This window comes from Callorhinus ursinus, unplaced genomic scaffold (assembly GCF_003265705.2).
Source record: "Callorhinus ursinus isolate GAN/ISIS: 27379988/994484 unplaced genomic scaffold, GSC_fseal_2.0 scaffold5, whole genome shotgun sequence".
Taxonomy (NCBI): Eukaryota; Metazoa; Chordata; class Mammalia; order Carnivora; family Otariidae; genus Callorhinus; species Callorhinus ursinus.
The window spans coordinates 71,623,693-71,638,334 of NW_027397067.1; the positions used below are offsets into that span (position 1 = coordinate 71,623,693).

Here is a 14,642-nt window from a genome sequence, read left to right on the forward strand (position 1 = left end):
AACGAGGAGGTGGTTGGAGGGAGATGGCCCGGCTGCGGTGCTCACAGCACGCTGGCTTCTGGGTGAACGGAATGGCTCAGGGTGAACGGCACACGCCAGGGCGCCATCCCCGAGTCGGGGAGGGGTGAGGCTGGTGCGGAAGCACGGGGCCCATCTGAGGACATGGCAGGCCACTTCCTGGGTGCCACGTGCAGGCAGGCCAGGGCATGTGGTGGGCCATGAGGGTGAGGTGTGGGGGCGGGGGGGGGCTCACGTCCTGTTCACTGAGAACAAAGAAGCGAAGTCGTTTTGAGAACAGAGAAGGTGTGAAGGACGCGGGGGCTAGGCAGTCAATGGATCCTGCAGATGGAGGCCTCCAGGCAGCCTCAGAGGACCACGTGAGCTCAGCAGACAGGAAGCAGAGCGCAGCTGCCGTCCTCACTCTGCTTCTCCAGCATGTGCAGGTGTGCGGAGCCAGCCCAGAGCAGGTCAAGCGAGCAGAACCGCACAGGAGGGGTGCGGAAGAGGAGGGAGAGCGTTAGGAGAGACGATGCCGGCCCAGGAGGGGATGTGGGACAGTGAGAAAGTGGCACTGGCCACAGGGCTGGGGACGGTGGGGTAAGAATCGCTGTGGTTCGGGAGCAGGAAGGGAGCCGACAGGCAGGTGGAAGGAATCAGTGGTACCGTGCGGTGGATGCGGGAAGAGCACAGGACTGAATCGGGGCAGATGGTAGGCAAGTGGGAACAGTACCCCGGAAACGTGTCAAACTTCTCTGGGATCAGGACAGCCCTCTGGGCAGAGGTTAAAGGAAGAAAACAACGACTTGAGATAAGGACTCAGTAAATCCAGGGGAAGCTTCCTCTGTGCCCCACGGAGAATGAACCGGCAGCTACCCCTCATCGTAGGACACAGGAGCCCGGTCAGTGCTCCTCCAAATATGCCACTTTCCTGAAGACCTCGGGAGAGGGGTGAATCCCAGCTTCCCCCCACAAATCCCTAACTTTGACTTTTTTTTTTTCCTAAGATTTTATTTATTTGAGAGAGAGAGAATGAGAGATAGAGAGCACGAGAGGGAAGAGGGTCAGAGGGAGAAGCAGACTCCCCGCCGAGCAGGGAGCCCGATGCGGGACTCGATCCCAGGACTCCAGGATCCTGACCTGAGCCGAAGGCAGTCGCTTAACCAACTGAGCCACCCAGGCGCCCTAACTTTGACTTTTGGGTCAAAGGTCTTGCCGTGGGTACCGAAACCCATGGAGCGGCCACAAGTCCTCTGAGCCCCGTCTGCACCTAGCGTGGGCCCTGTGGCCTTGCAGACCTAAGTGAGGATGGACAGGATGAACCAAAGGTGTCTGTGGATGTTCTCAGCTCCCAAACTGGAGCTGGCAACAAAGAAGAGGGAGCAGATAAGACAACGGACATGCTGGTCTTATGGATGAAAAGCTCGATCAGGATTCAGGAAGATTTGGTCAAAGAACCGAGTGTCTTTGCTTGGCAGGGAAACACTGCTTTCTTGTACTTCTCAGAGCATGAGGATCTCTACTTTGCATGACGGATGCTATCCCAGGGAAGGATTTCTGTGCCACAGAAAGCAAGGGGCTTTCTGAAGCATGATCTCATTTGGCCCCTATAAAACCTCATGAAGCAGGTATTCCTGCCCACATTTACAGGTGAGGAATCTGAGGCTTCGGGAAGCTTCCATCCAAGTCCCCTGCCCAGGTCACTCGACAAGTGAGTGGCAGAGGTGGTACTTGGACTGTGTTTGCAAGAGGAGAAAGAATGGTATCCCCAGACCCAGGGACGATAACATCTTCTAGAAAAGGACTGTGGTTTTTTGGGAGAAGTATGGTGTTTTGCTAATCACAAAAACTGAGTTTATAAATATCTTTCTCCATTGAACAGATATTTAATTGGGTACCTACTCCACGCTAGGTGCTGCTTTAGACATCCGAGATCAAGCCATGAACTAGAGAGACAGAGACAAATGTCCCCTTGGAGGGTACCATGACAGTCTAATTACGTGAACACGAGAAAGAGAAATCTTACCTTTCTGAGGTAGTTTAGGAAGAACTCTTGGACCAAGGGCAGTCTTTGCAGAGCCGGTGCTAATTAATAAATAAGAATCATTTAGGATCTCAAAATGCTATAATATCATTAAGTGATCTAATATTCAAGGAAATCACAAGAGTTATGCTGAATTCTCTAAAAACCCTTTCAAAATTTCTTTAATAAAAGATTACAGTCTGTTTTCCACTATTCAAAATCTGCCTGGCTGGGGAGGACCCAGGAAAGGGTGAACAGGCCAGCTCTGTGAATGATAAAGCCACCACCTCCTCCCCTCGAAACCTGTCCACAGAGGTAAAATGTCTGAGCAGCCGGTGGAGCATGGCCCCGGGGGACCACATGGAAGTCCGTCTCCTCATGGGATTCTATCTCTCACCCTAACTCTTGCCACCCCCACTTCCAGGGGAGGACACTGAAGTCTGGGGCGTTTCAGCAGAGGGTCCCAAGGCTGGCCAGGGGAGGAGATGTAAATGGAGACCTCGCTCTGTTCAATGCCAGAGCTCCCGCGTCCTCCGCAGCACCAGAGCAGAAAGCTTGGGTCTCAGACCTCCAGGCTTTCCCTCCACTCGGAGCACTTACCAAACGAGTAGGGAAAAACACTCAAGTCTCAGGAACAGAAGTCCACCCCAAGGGTCTGAATAATCTAATGTTCCTCTCCATGCCCCTGCTACCACCGACATGCCAGGGCCGCGGGCTCCCACAGTGCTCCTTTAGCAAGAGGCTGGAGCTATTCTCAGAGGACGCCAGGGCCCTGCAGCCTTAAGGAGGAATAGCAGCCGAGCACCGGAGTCCTCCGTGCCAAGAGCCCCTCTGAATCTCTCGCTTGTCCTCTTCTGTCCTATGATGTCCCAAGAATTGGCTTTCCCCTCTTTCTCTCCTAACTGCATTTAAAAGAACAGGGAAAGCCAAACCAAACGAACAAAACGGAGTCAAAGAAGACGAAATGCACGTGCTGTCACCTCCTAACCGCTCTCTCCTCAGCTCTCGTGAAATCCTACTGCCCCCGGGCCATGGACATAACGTCCCTGCGAGTCTGGAAGCGGTGAACCGCTCTGGAGCATGTGTTTCTCACGTCCGGCCTCAGCATGTTCTCGGGGAAGCACACCTGCCGATTACTGATGTGAGCACGACACTGGTTCCTAACCAAGGCCCGGGGTCAACACTGAACACCCGTGGGCCTAGGCTGCTTCCTCTGCAAAGGAACACGAGGTCGCCGCTGTGTGCACGTGGCCTGATTCTGCTTAAAAAGCATTTTGTGGGCACTCTCCAAGTATCAGACACTACCTCCCTCTGGAAGAAGACGCCGGAACTGCAGTCTGAGCCCGGCCTCCCAGCCCCTGGTGGAAGTCAGGACCCAAGGGGAGGGGACGACAGGGGACGTGGAGTCTGGAGGACAAGTGGGCTGAGTCCAGCTCTGACATCTGCCGCCGCCTCACCTCTCAAGTTCTCGGGGCCACTCCCTCGCCTACACCATGGAGGAAGTAGTAACCGGCCTATCTGACAAAAGTCGTAAAGACTAAATAGGACAGTGGCATTAAAATAAATGAGAACTTTGTTTTGCTCTTTGATAAACTCTGGAAAGCAACCTTCACACACCAGCTGACTCCTTCTCCCTGAGGTTTTGGGACTGAAAGTGGCTCTTTGTGTCTTTATCTCAGATAGGGCCTCTAGAGAAAATTCTTTGCGTTGGGACATAAATGTTGCCCACAGAAGATCTTCCAAAGTATCCCATTTCTGTGAAAGGATGGAAGGAAGGGATGCTGCTTTTAGCCTAGCCTTAGAAAATCGTACAAACGGGGCACTTGGAAAGCGTCCTGTTTTTACGTCTGAAAAATCTCTGGGCTGTCAGATTTCCCTGAGAACTCTTTTCATTCTCAAGTCCGCAAAAAGGAGTCAAGAGTAACAAAACAAAGCTACTTAATTAAAAAATGAAAAATACAACCTCATTCTGGTAGACTCTGGCATGAGGGAAGTGAGTGAGGCCAGTCCCCATCGGGAACTGGGAAGGGGGAGAACCTGGCACTGGACAGCCCGGCCTGCCAATGTGCCGGGGGACAGTGGCTTGTCATGGGGGCCCAAGGGACGGGTGCATACTGACAGTCCACGTTTCCTTTCTCCTCACGATCAGGGGCGGGCCAAACTTTGAGCAGACTGCCACCAACACCTCTTTCTAGAATTCCGAACAGTGAACTGTGATTCCCAGCTGAGGGAGAAACATGAAGGCAGCTTACCTTGATTGCTGAGACAGTCCCTCAAACTTGTTTGTGGTCTTACTTGATGATGATGGACCCACATCGTTACCTACAGGGAAAATCAGATGTCAAGTTGCATCTTCAGGCAGGGGAATGGAGTAAGGGGACTCAGGACTTGGCAGACAGGCACCCCTCTGGTTCCAGAAAGGAACTGAAAAGTCTCGAACTAGAATGGAATGCGTTTGTAACTTTGAAACAAAACTAAGCACCACTTTGGGCTCTGACAGTATTTATTTATTTATTTATTTTTGGCTATTCAAGGACTATGTCAAAAAGATGAGCAGCCCGCCCCCAGACAAGGCCTGTAAGATCACAGGACTTTGGGGATGTCCCACTGGCTCAGGATCTTGTCCTTAGCTTGGGCGCAGGGAAAGAAGAGTAAAACCTCAAGTTCACCCAGAGGTTGCAATGCCAGGAGACTAGGTCTGGCAGCCAGACTCAGAATACACCACCCACAGACTGTCTTGTGTGGACGCTATTCGGCAGGATGGTGATAACTGGCCATCTGCGGGGCGAGACTCTCACTCTTGCCATCCTCACTCAGACCTTAGCATTTATCAAGTACCGACTAGGTGCAGGGCGTGGATGGAGAGCAGAAGGCCCCAAAGCAAAGCAAACGTTGCTGCTCTTGCTGGGTTTCTGATCTGGCCTGGGCAATGTCCATGTACAAACTAGACTGATAATGTGGAATGAGGTCAACGGTGAACAGGGTTGGGTGCTACGGAAAGGAAACGGTGTCAAAACCTCACTGGTAAGAGGAGCAGGGAACGTCCTCATTGGGGGACGAGGCACCTGAACAGTGAAGAACTTTCTAATGGGGGGGGGGGCAGCAAAACCGCATACATGCTCTTTGTCCGGGAGAAGGCAGAAAGACTGGTGAGAATAACTCCTATGGGACCCATCCCACGATGGGAGGAGCACAGAGCCCCACGCTGCCACGAGCCCAGAAGAAATCCCTGGACCCTACAGGGGCACAGCTGTCTCTGGGGCTCGAGCTCATGTCCTGCCCACCCTTCCAAAGACTGCCGTGCGAAGTCCAGCCCCTTCCTCCCCTGCCTGGACACCCACAGGATCCCCCGGGTGCCTCAGGGAAGGGGCTGCCTGAGGAGAATCAGAAACAGGAGGGCAGGGCAGAGGACAGGACTGGCCAAAGCCCCGTACTCTGTGCCCTACGTGGTGTGTCTGCGCCACAGCACCTACGACCGCCCAAGCGCTTCTCAACTCCGCACAACAGTAGGAAGGAGCTGGTGTCATTATCCTCATTTTAAAGATGAAGAAACAAGGTTAAGTGCACCGGTGGCTGCAGGTCACACGGCTACCTGGTCTACCCAGAAGTCCTGACCACGGGTCTACAGGCTTGTCACTACCCATCCTGACGCCCCGATGGTAACATCAGTAACAGCGACTGCCGCTGATTGAGCATCTACTAGGAGTGAGGTACGAGGTAAGTACGTCACTGGGATTAGGTCCAGGACATACACAATACAAGTACCCTCCATGTTGTACATGAAGAAACACACGAAGCGGTACAGCTAAGCCCAAGGTCAAGTAGCTGGTAGGGGTGTGTGCTGGGATACAGAGCTGAGCAGCCAGCCTCCAGGATCTGTACTAACCAGCCCTCCCATCACTGCTCGTCCCACCGAACCTCCCGGATGGGGGAGGACGGCGGAGGGCTAACATGGGGCCTCCTGGACAGAACTTCCTGTAACTCTAGGACACTGCTGCAGGAAGAAATGAGCTAAAGTGGTGTTACCAGGGCTGATGATTTTCAAATATAGCTTTATTTTAGTAAGACACTCCTTCCAACCACTGGTACATTTCCATGAGCCATCACTGGTACTGAAGGACGCCTCCAGCAGCCTCTCAAGGGAATCCTCTGAGCTGTGAATGCCATTCAGGTAGGCGTTTTTTGTCAGCACGGTGTTTAGTGTGAGTCCTTGGGATTGGCTCTCAGATCTCACACTCTCAGACTTCATTGAGCCATAACAATCAAAATGTCAAAGAAAGTTCTACGCTAGGGTAAACCACTGCATCTGTTAATTCCCTTTCCAGGTAGAAAACATTCCAAACCAGTGATTCTTAACCCTCTTACGTGTGGGACTGACTATGAGACCATTTGGGCTGCAGAAGGCCCCTCGCTCTGCTTCTGGCCATCCACTCTGCTGTCACACACATGAGCCATCACCCCAGGGGCTGCAGCCTGACCCTGCAGCCCAAATGTCCATGTCCTCCTTTAGCCCTGCTCTCTGGCCACTCAAGGTGACTCTCCATCTCCAAACACGCTGTGTTACTCTGCCTCCATAACTTTGGCCCTCTTTCCCTTCTCTCTGCAACACCAAACCCCTCCCACTCGTGGTGAACTTCTATGCAACCTGCAAAGAGTCTCCCCAAAGTCCACTTCTGGGAATTCTTCCCCTACCCAGACTTGACCACTCCCTCCTTCCTGTCAGCCTACCACCATTCATCATTGGGCAGTGGTTAAGGGTGCAGATTTCAGAGCCAGACAAGCCTGGGTTTGACCTCCAGCCCCACCCCCACCCAGTGGGTATGAGCCTGGGCTACGATGCTTTTTCTACTAAGCCTCAGTCCCCTCATCTATAAAATGGGAACAAAACAGTATCTACTCCACCAGATGGGTATGAGCATCACAAAAGATAAAACTATGGAGTGCAGAGCACAGTGCTGGGCCACAGGGAGCATGACACAAATGGAAACTATTATTCACAGCTCTCTGATGGAATGCAACAGAAATGACGACGACCTACTCATTGAGCGAGCACCTCAAAGGCAGGGCCTGTGCCTTGGACATCTTCGTCACCTCACCTGCTAGCCCAGCCCTGGCACACGGTAGCCACTAGGCTCCTGATGTGTGTGGGACAGAGCCAGGGACAGATGCCGGGCCGGCAGGTGAAGGAGTTGTGGCCAAGACTCGGGGCCAGAAACACTGGGCTAAGAGGCTGTGGACAGAGAGGAGGACATTGGCCCAGCAGCGAATGACACACAGGCTCCAGGAGTCTTCTGGAATAGTGGATAAACAGATGAGCTCGGAGTCTGAAGTGAGTTCATACACCAGCTCTGGAGTGACTGGATCTGTGATTCTACACAAGCATTTGACTGCTCTGTGCTTCAATTTCCTCAGTGATAAAATGCAGACAGTGACCGTCTCTATCGTACACAATGGCTGTGACGGCTGAATGATGGATGAACAAGTGCATGGCGCCTGGTACATGGGAAATACTCTACAAATGGTAGTAGCCGTTATTAATTTCTAGATAAGCATGCACAACGGGAGCAGGAGGTGGGGGGCAGGGAGCTGACATGAAAATATACTGGGAAACTCAAGACAAGGGAAGAACAGGAAATTTCTGTCCAGAGGCTCTTTTATAAACCAATACTGTTCCAATGAGTGGACGTGCATGCCTTGGATCAGACATTTCAAATGTTGAGTCCTTCACCTGAAGTTCTGGCCTTGAAATAGAAGGGAACCAATCTGTGGTATAGTTTTCCACTTATTATCTGTTCTACAAAAAAAACCAAACAAACAAAAAAAAAACTTACACAATTTTAAATCCCAGTGACCAAAGATAAGGACTGTGATTTCCAGAGGTCATGTAGCCTGGGACTGGTAGAACCCAGATCAGAACCTGGGCTTCCAGAATGTTCTTTTAATGCATGTATGGTTGCCCGTGATGTGTGCTGTCGAGACTTCTCTGAATACCGCCAAAAGATGGAGGTCCTGCGGTGAGCTGCTCTTAGGTATTAATTGTAAGACTCTCAAGCGTGGCGGGAGGGTTCATCTTATGGCCACCACAAACTGGATAATTAGTTGTATTTTTTCTTTGCTCTTGCCTGTAAGAACCTCAGTGTCAAATCTGGTCTATTTCCAGCCACTGTACGTGACCTTATATTACACATTTTGCAAAGAGATCACACTCTTGGACTTTTACCTTGTTACCGTTATTCTCCCTTTGTCCTCATTTCTTAATTAATTTTACTTAAATTGTGTTAAAATATGTGTTGGCCTATTAGAAAAGTAGGTTATAAACAAATTACGTATTTCCAGAGGTGAGGTTTAACGACATGCCCCTTGAAAAATCAAAGTCCCTATACAACCCAAATCTGCCCATAAGCCTACTTGTTTTCTCATCAAAAGCCTGCCTTGGCAGTCTCCTGAGACAGATGGCTGAATTCATCACAACAGCGGGACCTGAGTAATGTGATGCCCGGGCTATTTCGGGTACCGTGGACACTGGTGCTGGCAGGGAGAAAGCCTGGAGTGGCCTTCCCTGCACACCAGGGCTCCATGCTGCAGATGGACGAGGTGGCACAGCCAGGTGGAGGGTACCTTCCTGCCCGGCTACCTTGTCCTGTCTTTGCTTCATGGGCAAAGAAACAACTGCTGACATGGGGAATGGCCAAGGAATCACGGAGCAATCACGTGTAGAACACAGCAGAACATGGAAAGGGGGAGGAGTGCAGGCTCTCCCAGCCACACAGGCTGGTGACAGAACCTGGCTCCCTGAGTACCAGCCATGGGAACGTGGGTGAGTGATTGAATCTTTCCGCGTCTCAGTGTCCCGAAAGCTGAGGTCCTAGCATTTCCTACTTTGTGGCGCTGTGGTTAAGAATTAGATTAAGTACCGGGGTGCCTGGCTGGCTTGGTCGGGGGGGATGCGTGCAGCTCTTGATCTTGGGGGTTGTGAGTTCAAGCCCCACATTGGGTGCAGAGATTACTTAAATAAAACTTTAAAAAACTTAGGTAAGTACTATTAACTAGCCTAGCCCCATTTTACAGCTGGAGAAACCGAGGTATGGAACAATTCAAAAATAATCACTGAAAGCCACCAGGCTACCAAGTGGTAAGGATGGGTCAGAATCTGGGTATGGCACAGGGTCCACACTGGAGCACTGTGCTCTGAGACAGAAACAGCACATGCCCTCGTAAGGAGTTCAGAATGCCCTGGGAAACAGAGGTGCACACAGAACCACCGTGGTAACCCTGTGCCAGAGGGGCCAGACTGGGAGTGCGGGGGTGGCTAGACTGGGAAGGTCCCTTGAACGGGTCCCTCAAGAGAGCAGATCTGGAAGGATGACTAAGCATTAACACAAATGAGTAGAATATTCCAGGCTGAGGCATATTATAAGCAAAGGCTCAGATCTTAGAGGAAAGAATGTGGTTCGGGAACCTGGTGTATCTATAATGGCAGGCATGTTGAGGGGAAGGCGAGGCCTTGGGAGAGCCAGAGGCTTACACCTGTACCATCCCCTCATGCTGGTATCCATTTCTTGGGCCCAGATCCTAATGATGGGTCCATAAAGGGAAGCTGTAGGCATCATAAATGTTGCCGAGGAGGCTGATCTCCCCATGTGTTTTATCAATAGTCTGGATCCCGCTTCTGGCTTCTGGAACACCATGTCAGCGGGAGACAGGCAGGGACAGACCAGGCCTTTAGGTATATCTCACAGACGTGCGCCCACACTAAGTTAGAAAGAATGGCCCTGACAGTCTCAGAACTACTATTTAGGATTGTTTGTGAGCGACCACCAAAGTCTGTGGCGTGGAGAACTGTCACTATGCCACAGACAGATTCTGGTTTTTGTCCCTCATAGCTGGTGGTAGGTGGGAGACTCTTGCCGCGGAGAGCAACCAGCAGATGGCTTGGGGCCCCTGTCTTCGGAAGGCTCCCTGTTGGTGGCACCAACTCTCAGAGTGGTGACTTTGTTTCTTAATGAAAAATGTCCCTTGCCCACAAAAACAAAAAACAAAGACCAGCAGCTACCAGTCCTGCTACTGAGTGATGGGAAAAAAATCTAAGAAAGTGATTCCTAAGCCAGAAAACAGAAATTTCGTAAAATTAATTGCAGACCGAGTGAGCCTGTAGGGCGAATACAGGCACTATCAACTTTACACAGAAATAAAAACCAATGAACAACAGGATCAACGTTTAGGGAAATTGGGAAAAGGTGAGTTTATGGTTTGTGGTATGAAAATCTACACAGGCCTGACCTTCAGGAGAATGTTATTTGGGTTTGGAAAATCCTCTTGGATGAAACCTGGGGACGCCTGGAGGGGGGGGATAGCAACCCGTGGGCACGTCAAGGACACACGTAACACACCGCTGTGTGCGGGTGCCAGAGCCTCCACTGCTCTTCCCTGGCTTGTCTCATCAGGGAGCTGACCTGTCACTGCCCTCCACGAATGTCTCCTCCTCTGCACAGCCTTCCCCTGCAGTCTGACGCCGTTTCTCAGCATTTCCACAGCAGTCCGTTAACATGTCAGCCCTAATGGTCAAGGACACTCACTCACTGGCTTGCCTGTCTCCCTCCCTCATGAGGCTGTGGGCTCCCTGAGCGGATGGGGTCAAGGCCCACACGACAGGCAGACATGCACGCGCAGGGAATGGTCAACCACACAGACACGTTCGCATGCTCACTGTGGTGCCGCGGCCGGATGACGTGTGCCAACCTGCAGATGGGTGAGTATGGGTTTTTCCAAAAACTCCAAAGAATCACAACACCTTCGTAGAGGTTTCTGAAGAGGTCCTCTAATGCATTCAGCTGAATTACCTATCAGTTACGATCAGAAACCCAAGGGAAAAGAAGCCACAATGAAAGTCATGGGCAGAAGGAGTTGACCATGGGAATGAGCACGCTCCTCCAGCAAAGGTTCTCTTTCTCTTCATGCCTGTCAGGGGTCCGACCCCTCTGGGGGCTGGGGGAGACTCTTGGTGCTTGACTTAAATTGCTGGTGGGCTAGCGAGGAGTTCTGGGGAACTAAAAAGGTAGGAGAGATGGAAATTACGTGCCTTGTGGATATAAATTTGTCTGCAGTCAATGTCGCTAACTGACTCTGCGCACACTTATTCATCGTCAGGTGATTACGGAGGACCTACTACATGCGGGCTTGATGCTAGGCCCTGCAGACACAAAAGAGAAGACAGACAGAGTCCCTGCTCTCATGGAGCTTACATTCTAGAGAGACCAAGAAGCCAAACACAGAGTACTAATCCACAGTGACAGGTGGTCTGAAGGAAATGGCGGGGGAAGGAAGCTCCTTTACAGAGGGGGGTCAGGAGACAAACGGTGAAGCCGGGAGGGACAAAAGGGAGCCAGGCTCTTGAAGCGCAGGATACAGCTGCAGGAGTGGAGTGGCCTCAGGAGACAGAGCCTGGTGTGCCTGAGCAGTGCGGAGGCCGTGTGGCATGAGCGGAGGGTGGGCGCTGGACGGTCAGCCCCTACACCCCGCAGGGCCCCCTAGGTCCTGGGCCAAGGATCTGGCGTTCACCCTGAAGCATACCAGGAAAGCTTTAAAGGTGAGAAGTGACTGTGTCTGATTTACACACTGAGAAAACCTTCTGACTGAACAATCTGGCTGTTGTGAGAATGGGTGACTTTGCTTTTCTGAGTCGCTGTTTCCTCATCTGTAAATGAGGCTGACAATACCCACTGCACAGAGCTGCTACTGTGATTGAAAGAGATTTATGAGCATGGTATCTGGTGCCCAGGAAATGCTCAGCACTTTAGTACTGCTCTGGTTTTTAAATGATCCTAAATATCTTCCAGGATGTTTCTTGGCCTTGAGTACAGTCACACGCGTATGTATCCGAGCCCTCACCCGGCGTGTGTGCAGGCGGGCCCGTTTGCTGAATGTGCAGGTGCCCGCTGCCCGCTGCACCCCACGCACTGCCTGGCCCGGGCAGCGATGGCCCTGACTTTAGGATGACTTACCCCAAGGAACTGCGCCTTTGTTTGGGGGCCCGTGAGGTAGTGGGCTGGGAGGGTCGGATAGGGTTCTCTTGTGTCCGGGTGGTGGGGGAGGAGGCCTCTTCTTGGACAGGGTGGAGCTGCCACTAGAGGTCTGGGTGCTTAGAGGGAGTGTTGAAGGTGGGCCAGTTGGACCTAGAAAGGAATCGAATGGGGCAGGAAGGTTAATCCCAGTCTCAGAGACAGAACAACCAGTATGCAGTTACTTCCACACACCACATGTGGTACGGAACACAGACAAAGTGCAAAGCTGGATATGGCCAATTCCATCAACTCAGTAGCTCACAAAGAAGGGTTTCAAAATTGCTGGTAAAATTAAAAAAAAAAAAAAAGTCACAAGGAAAGAAAGGGAAGTGTGTGCTTTTAAGGGAATGCCCATCCCATGGAATGCTAATGGGTTTAAGATCCTCATTTAGGTACCATGGGAAAAATAAAACATACATTTTAAGTGAATAACTTAGTGGGACCATCACGACATCTCCGGAGGAAGAAGGCACACGGCACTGATAGTAAAATCAATGGAGAAAGAACAGAGTAGAGGCTAACCCTTCAGGGGGCCGCAGGGTGGGACATGGAAACATTCACAGAACAGGATTTTTCTCTCCACTACAACTTTTTCCTTTAGTCTGTAATCTTTGCCTGAAGTTTTTTTTTTTTAATAACTTTTATCAAGAATGAAGGATCCAATGTAAAGAATTCCTTCAAAAAAGAAAAATTCAAAAACTCTTTTCTTCCTTCAATTCCGAGTTGTTCTAGAAATCACAAACCACCTATTGGAAGCCTGAATAAGTTACATAGATTAGACATTGGTGTCTGTAGATTTAAAAAAAGACTCAGCTTTCTCCAGAGGGAAAGACAGGATGGCAGTAACGATTACTATTCCACACACACATACACAAAACCACTACTGCAAAACCTGACTTTTCTGACCTAATGTTTTAAGAAAAAAATGGAGTTTGTTTTCAAGAGTGGTTACAGGATTAGTATTTATGGTATTAGTTTTGTTTATTCAAAGCGATGCTGAGTGGCTGGTGGGTGCCAAGCACTGGATACTGGGCACCGTGGCAAGCATCTCTTTACGGAGCATTCCCAGGTACACAGTTTAACTGTGTTCATGGACAACTGTTTCTGCAAGCAGTTAACGAAAAAAAGAAAAAAAAGGGCGGGAGGAGAAACAAACAAAAAAAAAACCAACAACAAAAAAAAAACACTGCCACACCAAATTTTTTAAACACAGGATAGTAGATACCTGATGATCCAGAAAGGCTCCAAAAGAGCTTTTTATATTCTGTGTATTAAAAGAAAAGCTTAATTACTGCTGGCTTCCTTCCTTGGTAAAATAAGCCTTGTATTTCCCATTACCGACTCCTGGTCAGCACCAGCACTGACTTACACCAGTGATTCTCAGAGACAGTCTTGTTTTGGAAATCAATACTGACAACCTCAGTAAGATCACCATCTGTTTTCAGATACAATGGCCTGAGCTCTACAGGTTACCCTCTCTGTCCTACTGATGTGATACCTGACGAAAGCCTTACTCCTACTCCAAATTCCAAATTACCAACTGGTTATGGTACCAGTCCTGCAGTTTCAGAAGTGATTTCATAACAATAAAGTGACTGTTACTATAGCCTCGCATTTGTTTAATGATTTGTACTTTTCAAAATGTGTTTGTGGGTTGCCTAGGTGGCTCATGTCGATTGAGCGTCTGACTCCTGGTTGTGATCTTGGGTTTGTGGGCCTGAGCCCTGCAATGGGCTCTGCACTCAGCATGGGGTCTGCTGTAGATTACCCCCCCACCCCGCTTCTCCCCCTGCTCACGCACGTGCGTGCACACTCTCTCTAAAATAAATGAGTAAAATCTTTAAAAAAAAAGTATTCATATTCGCCTTGATTTTTCATTATTGCCCACTTCTGCAGTCAGGAAAGCAGGAGTTTGGAGTGTGTAAGGTTTCCCTGCCATAGGCTGTGAAGCCGACAGTGCAGGTCTCTGGGACTGGCGCGGTGCTTGCTCGTCTCACGCTGCTGTTCCTGAAAGCCAGGACTGGGCTCTGTGTGCTGGGCACAAGAGGAAAACAACCCCGATGACAACAGCCAATGCTCAGTATTAGGAAGTATAACTTTCCTCTTGCAAATACATGGAGAACAGAGACTAGGCAATGATGAAATTCTCCAGCACTTTCATCTTTATCGCCACCTAGGGATCTTCTGAGGCAGTGCATCTAAAAGTGATAGCCTAGAAACAAAAATGGCCAAAGACAAGGCACTAACAGGCCTGTGTCTCTGAGCAAAGTTGAATGTGCACCTGATTTCAGGAATGATCCGACCACAGAGTCGTCCTGTAACCACAAACTGAGCAAAATCCAGCCTCCCAAGCTAGCATTTCAGAAATGAAGGGATCAGTGTTCTTTGCAGGATTATGTCCCTTTGTTTTACTTTCTTCATCTGTAATCAGATATTGATTATTGTTTCCTTGTTTACTGTCTGTCTCCCCCACCAGACTGTAATTCTATCAGGGCCAGGACTTCTGGTCTGGTGTGCAGTAAGCTGCATTTAGTAATATAGTATTAGATGAACGGACGAGC

At 50.2% G+C, this 14,642-nt stretch overlaps 1 protein-coding gene across 5 annotated transcripts in view; it reads right to left on the reverse strand.

Annotated features, from left to right (window-relative positions):
• ASAP1 (ArfGAP with SH3 domain, ankyrin repeat and PH domain 1) overlaps positions 1–14,642 on the reverse strand; it is a 344,365-nt gene that overhangs the window by 10,418 nt on the left and 319,305 nt on the right. For 4 of the 5 annotated variants that reach the window (XM_025871128.2, XM_025871129.2, XM_073893209.1 and 1 more), the window contains exons 25-27: positions 12,022–12,192; positions 4,273–4,342; positions 2,024–2,082 (exon numbers count right to left, since the gene is read on the reverse strand). In XM_025871128.2, coding sequence (XP_025726913.1) covers positions 2,024–2,082; positions 4,273–4,342; positions 12,022–12,192 — 300 coding nt within the window. The remainder of the gene's footprint in view (positions 1–2,023; positions 2,083–4,272; positions 4,343–12,021; positions 12,193–14,642) is intronic. The other variant, XM_073893210.1, reaches the window with a different exon arrangement.